General features: G+C 47.6%; 1 protein-coding gene across 6 annotated transcripts; it reads right to left on the reverse strand.

The window, feature by feature from the left end:
- Nucleotides 1-4,903: 4,903 nt before the first annotated feature.
- Nucleotides 4,904-11,571, reverse strand: CD8A (CD8a molecule). 6 transcript variants are annotated; one of them, XR_006734755.1, is made up of 7 exons: nt 10,619-11,571; nt 10,168-10,533; nt 9,579-9,686; nt 9,259-9,369; nt 8,665-8,695; nt 5,859-6,303; nt 4,904-5,157 (listed from the first exon to the last, which is right to left on the reverse strand). XR_006734755.1 is itself a non-coding variant. In XM_045550037.1 (7 exons), the coding sequence occupies exons 2-7, from the start codon at nt 10,665-10,667 to the stop codon at nt 6,252-6,254; spliced, it is 717 nt and encodes a 238-aa protein (XP_045405993.1). In that variant the 5' UTR covers nt 10,668-10,981; nt 11,347-11,571; the 3' UTR covers nt 4,904-6,251. The 6 variants fall into 6 exon arrangements, 5 of the variants coding, with proteins under 5 accessions (XP_045405993.1, XP_045405991.1, XP_045405992.1 ...); XM_045550037.1 differs by having other exon boundaries at nt 4,904-6,303; nt 10,619-10,981; nt 11,347-11,571; XM_045550035.1 differs by having other exon boundaries at nt 4,904-6,303; nt 10,619-11,151; nt 11,347-11,571.
- Nucleotides 11,572-15,885: the final 4,314 nt, after the last annotated feature.

Here is a 15,885-nt window from a genome sequence, read left to right on the forward strand (position 1 = left end):
TGTAAAATAATGGATTTTTGTAATAGCAAAATAAGGACTAAAAGTGCGCCTTTAAACAAAACTAGCTTGATGCCTCTCATCCGCCCCCCCCCGCTCAGTAGAGAAACTTGATAATAAACAATATCCCAGCAAGCAGAAGACAGGCTTTCCTAATTTTCTCTTTCCCCTTCAGCACCCAGTAAGAAATAGGTTTAATATCATAACCTTGTATACATGAAGTTTATGGTACTGTAACAAGTTTTAAAAAATAACATTTTATGCTTACAAATGTGTGATATACTCTATTTTCTTTTATTTTTAATTCTCATCAAGACTGTAATGGGCCAGTTTTATAAACCTTGCATGAAGAGAGTAATGCAATGATCCACCTGTTCACGAAACTTTGAAATCTTAATGCACGTATGATGCATGTATGATGGAAAGTACTTCCCACATACACACACAAAAACTACTTGTAGAAGAATTTCATACACTTGTGAGTCTTCTATGTTAGTCAGTGTTGCAATATATCTAAATGTTAGAATTCTTGAATAATCAAGAGCTACTAATTACTGAGTTACCTATACTTCCTGCTTAGAAAAGTGCAAAGTGTTTCTTGAAAAATATTGGCTAGTTTAATAAACAGATGTGCATAAGTTAAACGCAGAAAATATTTACCATGTTGTGGTATGGCATCTTCAGTCAGTCATGCGATTTTTTAAAGTACCTACTATGTGCCAGGAACTGAGATGAAACTGCTTACAGACTGTTGCAAGGTACAGAAAAGTAGAGACGAGGTCCTATGGTGAGGTTGATAACACTGGGGGTGATGGAAGGGAAGAGAAGTAGAGCTGCCCTGGTGTATTTTAAGGCCCACTCTGGCTACAGTGGGATGAAGACTGGTGGGGAGGAGACAAGGCTTAGAGCCAAGGAGGCCAGTACTGTAGGTAATGAAGGTCAGCATCAGTATTTGTTCACCATTGATCTTGTGTACATTTGGAGGTCCTGGGAATGGAGAGGTGAACAAGGTTGACTTGGTCTCTACTCTCAGTGAGGATCAAGGTAACGTCTGAGAGTGAGAAATGTCATGAAGAAAGGCAGTGTGCTTGTCACACAGTCAGCTCCCCAAACCCTCTTGCTATTCAGAGAGAAGCATTAAGGTGTGTTCTTGTCTCTCAAGTGATAACAGGCTGCCTTTGTTCTAGTGCTTTAAAATATGTTCCTATTGTCTACATTTTCTGGGAGGGTGAATTTCTAACTTCACCATAAGTCTCACTTATATTGGTCTTGTGCACTATGTGGATTGTGTAAAACTGCCAATTTCCACTCAGGATTGGCCCTTTTACTCCCATCGAAGACATTCGGCCACTGATATTTGTCGTTCCTCTTCTGAAGCAGAAATGTTTCTTACAAGACATGTCTGTAGCATTTAAGACTAAGCTTTCCCCTTCTTAATAGATGAAAGATCTATTAAGATCTTAGATTGTCTTTCATTCTTAAGCACGAAACCATGTTGCTTTTATTTATTTCAGATTAGTGAACCAATCTATTCTAAAGAGGAATTTCACAGGAAATTATTGTCTTAAGGCAGTTCAGGAAATTTGGGGCTGAGGGCCTTTGTTTTTCCTTGTGTGTACCAGTTTTTTTTTTTGAGACAGAGTCTCACTTTGTTGCCCGGGCTAGAGTGAGTACCGTGGCGTCAGCCTAGCTCACAGCAACCTCAAACTCCTGGGCTTAAGGGATCCTACTGCCTCAGCCTCCCGAGTAGCTGGGACTACAGGCATGCACCACCATGCCCGGCTAATTTTTTCTATATATATTTTTAGTTGGCCAGATAATTTATTTCTATTTTTTTTTTTTAGTAGAGATGGGGTCTCACTCTTGCTCAGGCTGGTCTCGAACTCCTGAGCTCAAACGATCCGCCCACCTCGGCCTCCCAGAGAGCTAGGATTACAGGCATGAGCCACCGCGCCCGGCCTGTACCAGTTATTAATAGAACAAAGCTTAGTGGCATGTGTGGAATAGGCAGTTTAGGTTCATATGGTGGCTTCATGGCCATCAGGGTCCCAGGTTCCCATCTTCCACAGCCTTAAACATGTGACCTCACATTCGCCTTGGTCTATTCATAACTGTGCTCCAAGCATTAAGAAGGAGGAAGTAGCTGGGAAAAGAGCAAGCCTCCCAGTCAAGTTAGCCCCATCAAGAGCCTTTCCAGGAAGCTCCACCCGATGACTTGTCTTTGTGGCTGCAGGGTGGTTTGGGAAATGTAGTCTTTTAGCTGGGCACGTTGTCCCCTGGAATAAAATGAGGGTTCTGTTAGTAAGGAAGAAGGGGAGAATGGTTGTTAGGGAAGCAACTTGCACTCTCTACCACACTTAGGTAAGCATTTTAGCTGGGAAACAAAGATGAAATTGAATTCACATAATAGAATTAAGCTACCAGCATCAGGAGATGATGCAGCCTTTCACCTGTCCTGAGATAATAGACAAATGAAGAGTGAGCTATCGCTGAAATACCTCTTTGAGCTGTGTTTATTGGGCCCTGGTCATATCCATGTGTTAGAAGCAGGACCCTCAGCTTTGGAGGGCATGCCTGCTTCACTCCTGTCCTACAACGTGTTCCTCCTTACTTGTTTCGTTTCAAAGCAGGTAGTCACTTTTGTTTTCTCTTGGATCATATAAGTAAAAAAGTGCCTTTGGTATTGAGATGCCTATTGATTTTTAGAGTTTTAAAATGTTTCATTCATCTGATTTTAAAATTAAAAACAGGACTATAACATACATATTCAGGATAGGACAGCAGTGAAGGGCTTGGGCTATAGGATTTGACCTGGGTTCGAATCCTGATCCCACAGTCCCACCAGATTCTGTGGGTGTGATGATCTTAGGCAAGTGATGGTAACTTCCTATGCCTTCGTTTCCTCATCTATAAAGTAGAATGATGATAGTTCCTGCCTCATAGTTTTAATGAGACCTAAATAAGATACTGGCCCATGGTGAATGCTAAGTAACTGGTAGCTATTATTAGGTCAATGAATAAGACAAATGACATTTCCATTCTTCAGTCAGCTAAAGGGGAACAGAAGAAGGGAATTGGTAGCTGGCTTGCAAAGGTGAGATATGTCTGAAGGGATAGAGAGGGCTTCAGTAGGTGCTGAGATGGCAGAATGACACAGCACATTCTTTCTCGACTCTGCCAAGCCTTCTCCGGCTGCCCGGAGCATGTTCATGGAATGGATAGCCGTAGCCATCAACAGCAGAGCAGATGGTGGCACTGAGGATTCGAGGCAGCTGAGGGGAGCTTCAAATGACACAGTGCTGTCAGGGATGGCATCTGTCTGGGACTGAGCTTTTGTGAGACATGTATGAAGGCTCACCCTCCTGCACACTGGGGTGCTGAGATCCCTGGGTATGTGTAATAACATACATCCATCAGGAGGGATTACTATCTGCCCTTTTTGGGGATAATAGAAGTGGGAGGAATCAGACACATAGCCTGCATTTGGAGTGTAATCAATATGACCCAGTTTTGAAAAATGCAGTCCAAGTTCCTTTTTTCAGCATACATTTATTGTTTGCTTACCATGTTCCAGGAGCTGCTCTAAGCAATTAAAAAAATATGTATAAACTTATTGCAATGGTCTCTTTGAGATAGGGACTGTTACTAATATTACCCCTATTTTACACGTAGGGAAACTGAGTTATCAAGACATTAAGTCACTTGCCAGAGAACACACAGTTAATGAGTCGCAGAGCCAGGAGACTGGTTTAGAGCCTCTGCATTTAACCACTATGCTGCTGTGGCCTCCTTTCCTTCTCTCTGGTGGAGAAACACTGCTCAAGCCTGCTTTTAGGAGCAGGTTAGGTGGTGCCTGCCCCAGGTAGTCATAAAACTGTGTGCAGAGAGGATTTGCACACTGGCCCAGGGCAGGAGGGAGGGGAAGCTTCAGCTGGAAGAAAAGGGAGACTTCCTGGCCCGCTGGTGAAGATTTACAGGGGATTTGCAAGTGGGCTCTCTTAAAAGCAATTTAACAGCAGGAGAAGGAAATGACAAATTTCTCTCTCTGGCTTTTTTCTTATACAAATAGGATATGTTTTTGTTAAATAAATGAATATTTGTTAAATGGACCACATTGAGGCTAGATTCCAACCAGCCAATACCAAGTTTATGGTATAATAAAGGAGTCATTTCTCTATTTCCTGTTTTTCAGGGTAAAAAAATATGTGTCGTGGACATCTTCCACATAGTGAGAAAATTCGTAGAACCAATGCTTCAGGCTAGCGGATTGGCAAGTGAAATATTGTTGGGCCTGAGGCTGGCAGCTTCAGATTGTGGGGTGCTCCTGCATGTGCAGTACATGCCGGTTGGATGCTGTGGTCACCAGTGACCCCTGGGCATAGGAAATTCCTCAGATTTCTCTTCTGCTTTCCCACACACAGGTTAGTTGTCCCTCTTGCTTTCTGTTCTCTAAAAGTATCTTGATTTTATAGATTAAAGTAGTGGAAGGCAGGCTTCTGGAGGGCTGACAAAGTTCTGTTTTGCACGTGCTGGTGATATGGGAGTGTTTGCTCTCTGAAGCCATCGAGCTGTACACTTAGTGACTTGTGCACTTTTCAGTATGTGTATTTTACCTCAACAAGATGAAGAGTTTGTGATTTATTATGAGAGAAGTATAACCTCATCTGTTACCAAGCAGGAACAAAAGGAAGGAAGGTGATGCCGGTCCTCCTAATCTGTGTTGGTTAATGTGAAAATGGGGGTCCAGGGCGGAGGTGAGGACTGGCCCAATAATTTCACTTTTTGGTATTTATCCTAAAGAAACAAAGACGTGTGCAAAATTTTAGTAGTGTTATTAGAGTAGTGAAAAATTGGAAGCAAATGCCAGGTAATAGTTAAATAAATGATGGCACAACCAAAACTGGAATGCGATTTAGCCATTAAAAAGGATGCTATAATGTTTATTCATTAAAGCCACTTATAAAAGCATAGTACAATCCCATTTTTAAAAACAAGGCACATATTTTATATATATATATATATGCATAGAAAATACCCAGGAAGAATGGACACCATAATATTAATAGTGGATTATACCTGAGGTGAAGAATTATAGGCGATTCTTATTTCCTTATCTATGTAAGTTTTTTCTCTCAACAAGCAGGCATCGCTTGCACAACACTGTAAGAGAGGAAATGTGCACTGGGAGCAGCAGTTGTGGCTTTTGGCCTCCTCACAACAGTCTGGTCTGCCTCATTCCCACATCTGGTTGAGCAGAGGCCACAGCTGTGCCGGTAGCTCCCCAAGAATTCTATCTTTTACAAAATGTAAGAAGTCATCAGTGATCCCAGGAGCATGTTCAAATCTGGCATCTCAAATTTAGAGATCCAAGAGGACCTCTGTTCACCTTTACTGATGCTCAAGTTATATTTGTAAAGGGGTGGCCTCTCCTCTTTCACAGGTCCCTCTGCAGCGCAGGGGCTGGGAGAGCAATCTTGCCTCCATGGAGGGGTTTCACAGAGCTTTTCTTTAGAGATGGAGGGATTCACTTTCCAGGATTTGGTTCACCCCTACAGTTTATTTTAGGAATTCGTACTTTCTATACAATTTCACGCTTGATTATAAAAAGGTCTGATGTTGTTCATCTACATTATAGAACTCTGCAAAAGGCAGAAGTTCTCTTATTTTATTACCTCAAGGCTCTGGGTACAGTAATGGGTATATCATAGGTGCTCAAGAAATACTTGTTCCTTTGCAGTTTGAGACCCCTCCCCACATCTCCCCTCGCCACCCCACCTCTCAACAGAGGCCTGGGAAGAAAGACCTGAATGGGGTGGGGGAAAGAGCCCTGAGCTGGGAGGTAAGGTTCCTCTGGCTCCAACCTTGACTTGCCGTGTGACTCTGATCAAGCTGCTCCCATCGCTGGGCTTTAGCCTCCTCCTCTGTGAAATGGGTGGGGAAGAGGTTGCTCCATCGCTGTCAGCACGAGTCTGAGAACACAGCTCTCCGGTCTGGCCTGCCCCTTTCCACCGTTTACCCCAATATGTGTGCACAAAGATATTGTGACTTTTGCGGTGCACCATAGATGTTACATGGTTTTGTTTTGCATCAGACACATAAAGAAAAAGCAACCCTTATCACCCTACTGCTACTATAATAATAATAATCATGAGAATGAATACATAAGGAAAACTAGAAAAAATTAAAGGGAAGGACATGCTCCCCTCGTAAGGCGAGATCTCAGTTTGAAGTCATGTAGTGGCTGTTGCACAGGTTTAGATGTATCTCTCTGCAGGGCTTGGCTTGCCTCCCGGCCTCACCACGGGCCTGAAAGAGAAGCAGGCAACCGTAGAAGCAGTGAGGGCCCTTTCCGTCCCCTCTCTGCAGCATCCATCCTTGTCTGTCCCCCAACCCCCAGCCTTTGAAGGGTCTGAGAACTTGTCCCTGGGGCACCAACATGGGACTGGGTGAATGACCTCAGCAACCCTGCTGAGGGCCTTCCTGGCACCATCTGGTTTAATCATCACAGCAACCTTAGCGGGTAGGCACTGGACTTGAGAGGTTAGAGAACCTGCCCAAGGTCACACAACTAGGTGGCTGAGCCAGGATCTGAACAGAGTCAGTCTAGTTTCCTGGAGCCTTTATCGAGGTTCCCCTGGAGGCGAGAGAATGAGACTGATAAGTCATTGGCTGACCTGATTCTCAGCCCTGGAGGATCACAGGGAGAGAGGAGGATGAGAGCAAATCACCACTGTCAACCAAGTAGAGCTGCTTTGTCTACCTCCCTTCGAAAACACAAACTTGATGCTATGCTAAAAATGTGTGGGTTAATTCAGTGTTGGGCTAACACCTCCTAAACAGCGTAATTTATCATAAGTGCCATGTCTACACTCAGTCCTCCAAAACCTCTTTGTTAAGCTAAGCTGCCCGCCATCGTCACTGAGTATATCAGCTCCTGGGGGTGTGAGTTCCTCAGATGTGTTTAACCTGCAAAGCTTTGTATTTTAAGGCAAGGTTTTATTCTCAGTTATTCATCTCAAAATGAGAGTTTTCAGAAAACATAGAGATAAGAGATGATTCTCTTGCAAAAAACTCCCAACTGCATCCCAGGTAATGAAAATGCTAAAAGTATTCTCTATTAATTATCTATTTATTATTTTTGAGACAGTCTCACTCTATGGCCCTGGGTAGAGTGCAGTGGCATCATCATAGCTCACTGGAAACTCCAACTCATGGACTCCAGTAACCTTCCTCCCTCAGCCTCTCAAGTAGCTGGAACTATAGGCACACACCACCACACCCAGCTAATTTTTCTATTTTTTGTAGAGATAGGGTCTTACTCTTGCTCAGGCTGGTGTCAAACTCCTAAGTTCAAGCGATTCTCCCACCTCAGCCTCCCAGAGTGCTAGGATTACAGGCATGAGCCACCGTACCCGGCCGTTCTCTATTTTTAAAGAGTCTTTATCCGCTTGGTATAGCAACTATAATGCAAACCCCAGATATAAAATTTGAAATATTTTCATGCACTGAAAGAGACTGGTATGTATACTTGGTTATCTTTAACACCCTCACCCCAGCCCCTGTCCACAGAAAGGAACCTGAGCTTTGGATGGAAGTTGTAGCTCTGCTACTTGCTAGCAGTATGGCCCTGGACAAATCGCTAAATGTCCTAAGCCTCGGTTTGCTTATCGGTAAAATGGAGATCATAATAATTACTTTAAAGGTTGTTATGAAACTTGAAATTAAAAAAAATATGTATATATAAAGCAAGTAACTGGTACACTATAGGCTTTCACCAAATGATTATTTATTATTGATAATCTGAGTGTAATTGTGCCTTTGCCATTTTAGGTAGGTTTCCTAATTTCTGAGCCTGTTATCTGTGAAAAGGGACAGTATTATCTACCACATAAGGTTGCTGTGAGGATTAAGAGAGATCCCAGGTATAACCCTTATCATGGTGCCTGCCCTAAGGCAGGAGCTTGTTAGATGCTACCACAGGGCTGCCTCAGCCTAACGGCCTAACGGTGCAGGAGAGAGGAGGTGGAGGCTTCTCTTCACAGACAGTGTAGATCTTTTTCCTGATCATTTCAGAATGATCATGGGCTGGAATTGGACGGGGCAGTCGCTTGAGCTACCAGATAGCTAACTGCCCCTGCGCTTCCCCTTTTTCCTACTCCAGTCCTTGGCAGCAAATCAAGGCCCTACATGGAGACAGGAAATTAGGAACCCAGGCCACTATCTATTTGGTTCAGGTGATAAAAGATTGGCTCTCCCTCAAAAAACTAGACGAGGCAAGTAGGAAAAAGAATGATTTTCTTAAGAAAACAACAAAACCCACGTGGAACCATCCAAATAAAGAGGACCTCAGGTCCTTTGAGGAGATAGGATGAGTTGGGGGAATTCTCAGATGGGGTTTTCGTTGCTTGACCAAGTAAGACTGAGATTTACTGAAGTCACACTGCTCTCCCCTCTAGCACAGCCTGGGCCCCCATTTTCTCAAGAATGCAGGTGGCCTTGCCAGCCTTCTGCCTCTCTTTGTTCAGGGACTAGCTGACTCCCTGCCCCCAGGACTCCACTGCCAACACCTCTCTCTGGGAAAAGTCCCACCATCTGCTGCTGGGGAAGCCAGGACCCCGGCCCAGGGCTGCCCAGTGTGGGCAGGCCCGGAGTTTAAAAGAGACTCACCTGGGACATTTGCAAACACGTCTTCTGGTCCCTGGATAGTGAAAAAGAAGGGAAAAAGTGAGTGTCCCCCCACACCAATAGTCCCCCAATACGGTTTCTCCCTTTTCCTATCTCTTTGAGGAGTATTAACTCTTGAGAGCCCCAGTGAGGGTTTCTTTTCCATCCCTCTTCTCAGGCATCAATTTAAAAAACATTGCAACTACAGATGTGGCTGAACGTGGAGAACCTGCAGACCTGAGCTGGCACTGCAGGGGACCCAAAGCGGGGTGGGCGGTTCGCGGGGAAAGGGCCCAGGGCAAAGCTCAAACCCGTGGGGGTTTTGACCTCGCCTTTCGGTTCCAGGACCACAGCGGCCCCCTCCGGGCGGGAGTTTGTGTGTCCAGACCCGCGCACTCGCTGCCGCCGCTCGGGGTAGGACGCTGTCGGAAAGGGGCTCTCCCGCGTTCCATCCCCAGGGAAGAAATGGGCTGTGCCTGTACCTGCAGTGTGGCTCCGGGGTCCCAGAAATCTCAACCCCGCCTCCCCGCAAGGTCTGCCAAGGCGAGCAGCGGGATTGGGGCGAACTCCTCCCTGCTGTGATTCCTCAGGACTTACTGTGGTTGCAGATAACGGTGATGACCAGTGACAGCAGAAGGACCCCGCAGGCCCCGGCCAAGGGCGCCCAGATGTAGATGTCACAGGCGAAGTCCAGCCCCCTCGTGTCCACTGACGACACCGAAGACGCCGACATTTAGGAGCAGGCCGAGGACCCCTACCCCACCCCGCCATCCCAGGCACGTCTCTCCGCCCCGGGTCTCGGTTTCGACACCACTTAGCCCTTGGCTCTACCTCCAGTCTCAGGGCCGCCCTTGGCAGGGGCTCTCCGCGCGGTCCGAGCGGCCCCTGGCCCGGCCTGGCACCGCCGCCCGCCTTACCTGAGCCGCCCGGCACGGGCCGGCACACTTCCGGGCGCAGGGACCTGGGCTGCGGCGTGGTGGGCGCCGGCGTCGGTGGGCGCGGCGCTGGCGTCGTGGTGGGCTTCGCTGCAGGGGCAACAGAGCGTGGTGGGGGCCAGGCGGGGGTTGTGAACGCGTCCCTCCCCCAGCCCCAGCCCCAGGCGCCTTTACCCGAGGAGGAGTGGGGACCCCGGGTACGCGCGGACTCCTGTGTTCCCAGCACAGCCCCGCGCACGCGGCGCTCCCGACCCGAGCGCAGGAGCCCGCTGCCCCCCGCCCGGCCTCGCTCCAGGGCTGAGCCAGCAACCCTGTGAACTCGGCTTGACATCCGCATTTTACTGACGAGCAAACCGGAGGCGCAGAGAATTTAAGTAATTTGTCCACAACCACACAAGATTGGCCGGACATGAAAAGCCGTCTTCAGTCCCTACTCAACCGCACCTTCGCCTCAGTTTGCCCGTCTGTGAAATGGGAACAGGTGCGCTAAGAGGCTTGAAAGTGGGGCGTCGGTGCACGTTGAAGTGACCCCAAGCCCCACGCGGCAAGGCGCCGCGCCCCGCGCCCAGACCTGGCAGGAAGACCGGCACGAAGGTGCTGAAGTACAGTATGGAGTTGCTCACGACGGCGCAGAAATAGTAGCCTTCGTCCTTCTCGCGGAAGCGGTTCAGGGTAAGGCTGAAATAGTCCTCCCCGATCCTCCTGGCCGAGAACTGCTGGGTGTCCAGCCCCTCGGCCGACCTGACCCGGTTGTGGGTAACGTACAGGAGGAAGGTGGGGCTCGCGGCGGGGCCGCGCGGCTGGTAGAGCCACGAGCAGCCCGTCGTCGAGCTGGACAGCAGCACCTCGCACTTCAGCTCCACTGGCTCGCCCAGACTCCAGGTCCTACCCAGCGGCGACACCCGGAACTGGCTCGGCTGGAGAGCCGCGGCGGCATCTGCAGGCGGCAGGCAGCGAGGCTGAGCCGGGGTCCCGCGCCCCGCTCCCGCCCCACCCACTGCCTTCCCGGGCCGCGAACTCACGGAGCAGCAAGGCCAGCGGCAGGAGCAAGGCGGTCGCCGGCGCGGCCATGGCGCGCTCCGCGAGGCGCGGCTCAGCTCGGACGCCAGCGGAGGCGCGGGAGCCGGAGGGCGGGCGGGGGCGGCGGGGGGAGTCGAGTCCCTCGGCCCGGCCTCAGAGGCTGATTTCGCATCTGAAGGATGTGATGTCACCTGAAGCCCCCGCCGAGAAGGATCTGGAAGAGTCACCCGCCTTTTCGCGGTTGTCACCTTCCAGCCCCGTGGAGGGTGCTGAGGTCTAGGCAGCCTTGCCGAGCAGTGGGGGGCAGTTGCAAACTTTAGGTCTGGGAATGAGGCAAAGCGCTTGGCAATGGCCCTTGGAAACGGCTGTCTTGTGGGGATGGCAGAGAGACAGGATAAAGGGAGATGAAAGATTTCAAGAAGTGAGAGTGAGAGAGGTCAGGAAAGGAGAGGCGTGTCCCTTCGTTTGCCCTCACCCAAAGTGTCTCTTACACTGTCACCTTGGAGCTTTTTGTCTGCAAAATGGGCATTGAGGGCTGAAAAGGAAGACAGGAGTTGGTGACCTGCTCACTTCTTGGGAACTCGGGCAAGGCAGTCCAGTCACCGACGAAGGGCCTTCTCCCTTCCCCCAGGAGATTCCGTAGCGGTCGGCAGCAGCCACGCCTTGGGTAGCGCTGGCAGTGACCTGCTGACCACACCCTTTGGGGCTTTCATCCGGTGGCTAAACTCACCGCGCAGATTCATCGCTTCTTGGGGTCATTGCAACACCCTCCACAGCAGTCTCTCTCCTAACCAGTCCTCCAGCCATCTTGCTATGAAAATCATTCTCATAAGGGCATTGACAGTGTCACTCCTGCAGCCTCCCATGACCTGCATTGCTGGATGGAAACTCAATCCTCTGGCTTAGTTTACCAGACTTTGGGTGCTTGCTCCTCCCAGCCTCTGCCCTAGCCTCCTGCTTCTGCCTTTCCCATGCACCTGCATGCTCACAGGCTTGAAGTCATCTAAACCCTGTGCTTTTGAGCCCTTGCATTGGCTGTCCCTTTGCCTGAAATGCCAGTCTGTTTAAGCCCTAGAGCCAGTTCCTGTGCTGTCTGACTTGGACCCCAGCTCTCTCATCCCCAGCTTTCTGGGTGTTCTGCAGGGATGTGTGTGTTACCTGGGTGAATACTTGGGTGGAGGCAGTTTTCCCTTTTCTATCCCTGGTGCAACACATATGTCCCTTCATTTTTTTTAAAGAGATGAGGTCTTGATATGTTGATCAAGCTGGCGTTGAACTCCAGACCTCAGGCAGTCCTCCTGCCTCAGCCTCCTGAGTAGCTGGGGGTACAGGGGCACCCTTCTGTTTTGTCTGTTGCTGTCCTGAGAACTTCCAGCCACAGTGGTGTGACTTCCTCCCATTTCTTCAGGTAAAAAAGGGGAGGAAAAAATTTTCTCCCTCCTATTCAAAGTCTTTTCACTTTGAATCCCATGGTGGGTGTACCTCACACTGCTGCTTGATTCTACAAGCCACCTGGCATTCTGTGTTCCACATGTCTGCCCCACATGTGAATTCTGCTGGGCAAGGACTGTGCCCCGGACTTCATGATGTGTCCCTCATCCCCAGATGTCTCGTCACTGCATGGGCTGAACTGTTCGCTGAACTGCACTCCCTTTGTGGGGTCCAAACTTAAGAGCTGGATGGGCTTTTTAAAAAAAATTACTTTGATTTCTATGCCCCTCCTTCTTAAAATACCCAAGATGCATATTCTAACATTGAGCACGTAACATTTTGTGTTTAGAAATGTTTTTAAAAGTGTCTTTTAAATGATAAGAGAATGATATATTCTCACAAAACTTCAGACAGTACAAAAATGAATGCACAGAAAGTCTGTTTCAATTCTCCTCACCGTCATCTACTCTCCAGAGAAAACCACTGTTACAGTTGAGTGTGTTCTGAGATATCATCTGTGCACAAACAGATGTTTATACGTTGTTTTAGACACATGAGATTGCATTATGCCTATATATTTTTTGCAACCTACCTTTCTTATTTAACAGTAGATGAAGAAAAGCTTCATGTGTAGATCCACCCCATTCTTATAAATGAGTGCATTCTATATGGATGTTCCATAATTCAGTTCTCCTACTCATGGACATTTAGGCAGTTTCTCATTATTGCAGTTACTAGCACGGCTGCAGTAGATACACTGTACTTGTACCACTGAGGACTTGTGCCAATACATGTGGCATTTTCAAATGGAAGATGAGTGAGTTGGGGAAGGAGAAACTTTTACAATGATGGTTATGCATATAAATGTATGCATGTGTGTGTTTGCATGCATGTGCATGCGTGTATGTATGTGTGTCCCTGGCTATATAGACACAGTGCTATCCCTTAACTCACATAAATGAGGGGGACAAGGAAACAGCCAAATCCAGACAGGCCACCAACATGACAATCCTTGCTTTATATGGCAGTTTCCCATTCTGCTCGGTTGCTACTCGCACTGCAGGAGGAGCCGAAGGCTACAATCAGGAGGGTGGTAAAAAGGATGGCTAGACACGAAGGTGTACCTTGCCAGGTGGAGGAAGCATTAGAGGGGACCAGAGTCAACCTCCTGATATTTAGATCTTGGGAACTAAGCCCCTAGATATGATGACAGCTGGATTTGGGGGTGCACTGCTTGAAAATAGAGTAGTTCCGTCTCAGTCTCCCGGAAGTGAGCTGTAGCTGGCTTGGGGGCCTTCCAGTCTTGCAGCGAAGAAAAGCATCACCCATAGGGGTGGCAGCCCCTTTGAACAGAGCACCATGGGGGGAGAGGGGGAGGACAAGGCAGCATGTCAAACCCACCAAGGAGGCTTTGTGACCCCAATGATATTTTTCACAGAAGTGGTGGATTCTCGATGTAACCACAAAGACATCCGCCCTGCAGCAGGGAAAAGAGTAGATGCGATTGCACGAATCTGGAGGTGCTCGCTTTTTGTAGACCAGGTGTGCAGAGGGCTGGGTCGGGCCTACCCATCACTGCCAGGTGAGCTCCTACAGCCCACATTGCGGCACTTAGATGGCGTGAAGAAATGGGAATGACTGCACTCCGTTAGGCAAGCCCCTTATTTTAAAAAATGTCCACAGAGAGATAGGGTAAGATCGTAATTGGTTTCTATGCTGAATTTAAACAGGTCTTTGTTTTTCTCAAGGTGTTTGTTCTTAAAACAGGGAAGTGAAATAATTCTGATTTACATTAACTAAAGACATTTAAAATGCATAACTGGGCAGGGCAATGTTCTCAGGGTTCTGTGCCACAGCTCCTAAGACACAGACTACAAGGACAACCTGGAATCATGGCTGTGGAGTTGCCTGCTGAACGTTTTGCCAGTTCAGTCAATGGAGACATTACTTGTCTCCTTGGAAGGAGTGGAAGGAGTTAGCTTGTTTGGGGCTAGAAAGGCCATCGAATCTCTAGCGTTATCAGGCCTTTGCTTTACCTCAAACACAAATACTTGTCAAGTCTACCTCACTTCTGCCATTCTTACTTTCCTCCACCCCAGGATGCCCCAAGTTCATCTAGGCTGCTGTCATCTCTTGCCTGGACTTTTGCAATGGTCTCCTAACTGATCACCCTACTTCTGTTCTGGTCCCTTCCAGTGAAAATCTTGCTGTGCCAACCCCCTGCTTCAACCCACAAGGGCTTCCATGGTCGCTAGGAGCTCACCTTCTCCATGCTCCTGGGCTCGGTGCCTCTCTTGTTCTCAAACAGGCCTTACTCATTTACATCTCAAGGCCACTGAACGTGCTGTCTCTGAGCCCAGAATGTTCCCAGCACTGCTCTCTGCTTAGCAAACTCCTCTTCCTTGAGAGCCCAAGCATCTCCTTCCTGTGGGGCTCAGCCCCTGCCCACATCTCACTCCAAGGCAGAAAGGACCACATCTTTCTCTGTGTCACCTGGATCTTGGGTATCCCTGGACTGGAGCACAGTGGTTTGCTAGCTTGTCCAGCCTGACTATAAGACCTTTGGTCCCTTGTGGAAAAAAACTTTGTTTTACTCATGTTTACACCAGGTGTCAAACAGAGAGCTTGGCACACACTTGGTCTTCAACAAACACTTGTTTAGTAAAAGCTAAATGAAGGCAGAAGTGGGGTATAGCAGACCAGAGGAGGCAGAGATGAGGTAAGCGTGATCAGGAAAGGCTTTACATGTAGTTGAGTTTGAAGATAAGGGAAGAATTAGGAGAGAGATTGGTTAGAAGGAGGCATTTGATTTCTGGTCAAGATTGTGCCGATACCATGTTTTGACATGTGGTCATGGTATAGTTCAAAATAGAAGAAGGAGGAAGGGGAGAAGGCAAGTGCACTCAAAAGCAATGTAAACATCTTCAAGGATGTAGTGGTGGAGCCAGGGCTCGAGTCAGAGGCTGGTTTACTGGGTCTGTTCTTGAGCAGCCCATTCTTGGGTCTGGGTCTTGAGAGTCTGTTCTTAGTGCAGAGACACCAAGAATTTTACTCCTTCAGCTAGCAGGGTCCCAACATGCTTCACCGATGGAAGGAGGCTGGAGCTAGGCTCTGTTTGAAACAGGGGATTGGATCTGGATTTCTCTTGGTTGAAAGGCTGGAGCCCAGAGCCACTAGGGTAAGGTCTGGTTCTGACTAGGGACCCTGGAAAGTCAGAGGCTATTAAAAAAAAAAGAGAGAGAGAGAAGAGGGAGTAAAGAGAGGAAGACATTTTTAAAAATTCCTATTAAAGACAACCTTTTTCACACACTCAAAATTCAAAGTGTATATAAGACAGACTCAACAATTGGAATATAAATTCACTCCTGAAGAGATGTAAATTATTGCACAATCTGAAAAGAGTTTAAAATAAAGAGAACAAGAAAGTGTAGAAAATGCAGAAATTACATAAGAATAGTTGAAGATGATTAAGTATCAAGCGTACTGGAAATGAATACTCTTCTAGATATGTAAACTAGGATATACTCTAGGTTGGACATAGTGGAGGGGATAATTAGTGAATTGGAAGCTAGCATTGAGGAATTCACAGAGAATGCATTACATTAAGGTGAAGACAGGTGCAGTCTGAAAAAGCTGTTGAGATGTGGATTAGCACTGTGAAATGTTTAATAGGATTTCAGAAAGGGGGGAAAAGGGGAATGCAGAGAATGAATATTGGGAGAGATCATGGCTGAAAAATTTTCATAATTAAAGACACAAGTCCTCAGATGAAAAATGTTCTCAGAGTGCCAAATAGGATAAATAAAACTATATTCATCTCTGCACATATCAAAGTGAA

This window comes from Lemur catta, chromosome 4 (genome assembly GCF_020740605.2).
Source record: "Lemur catta isolate mLemCat1 chromosome 4, mLemCat1.pri, whole genome shotgun sequence".
In the NCBI taxonomy this organism is placed as follows: Eukaryota; Metazoa; Chordata; class Mammalia; order Primates; family Lemuridae; genus Lemur; species Lemur catta.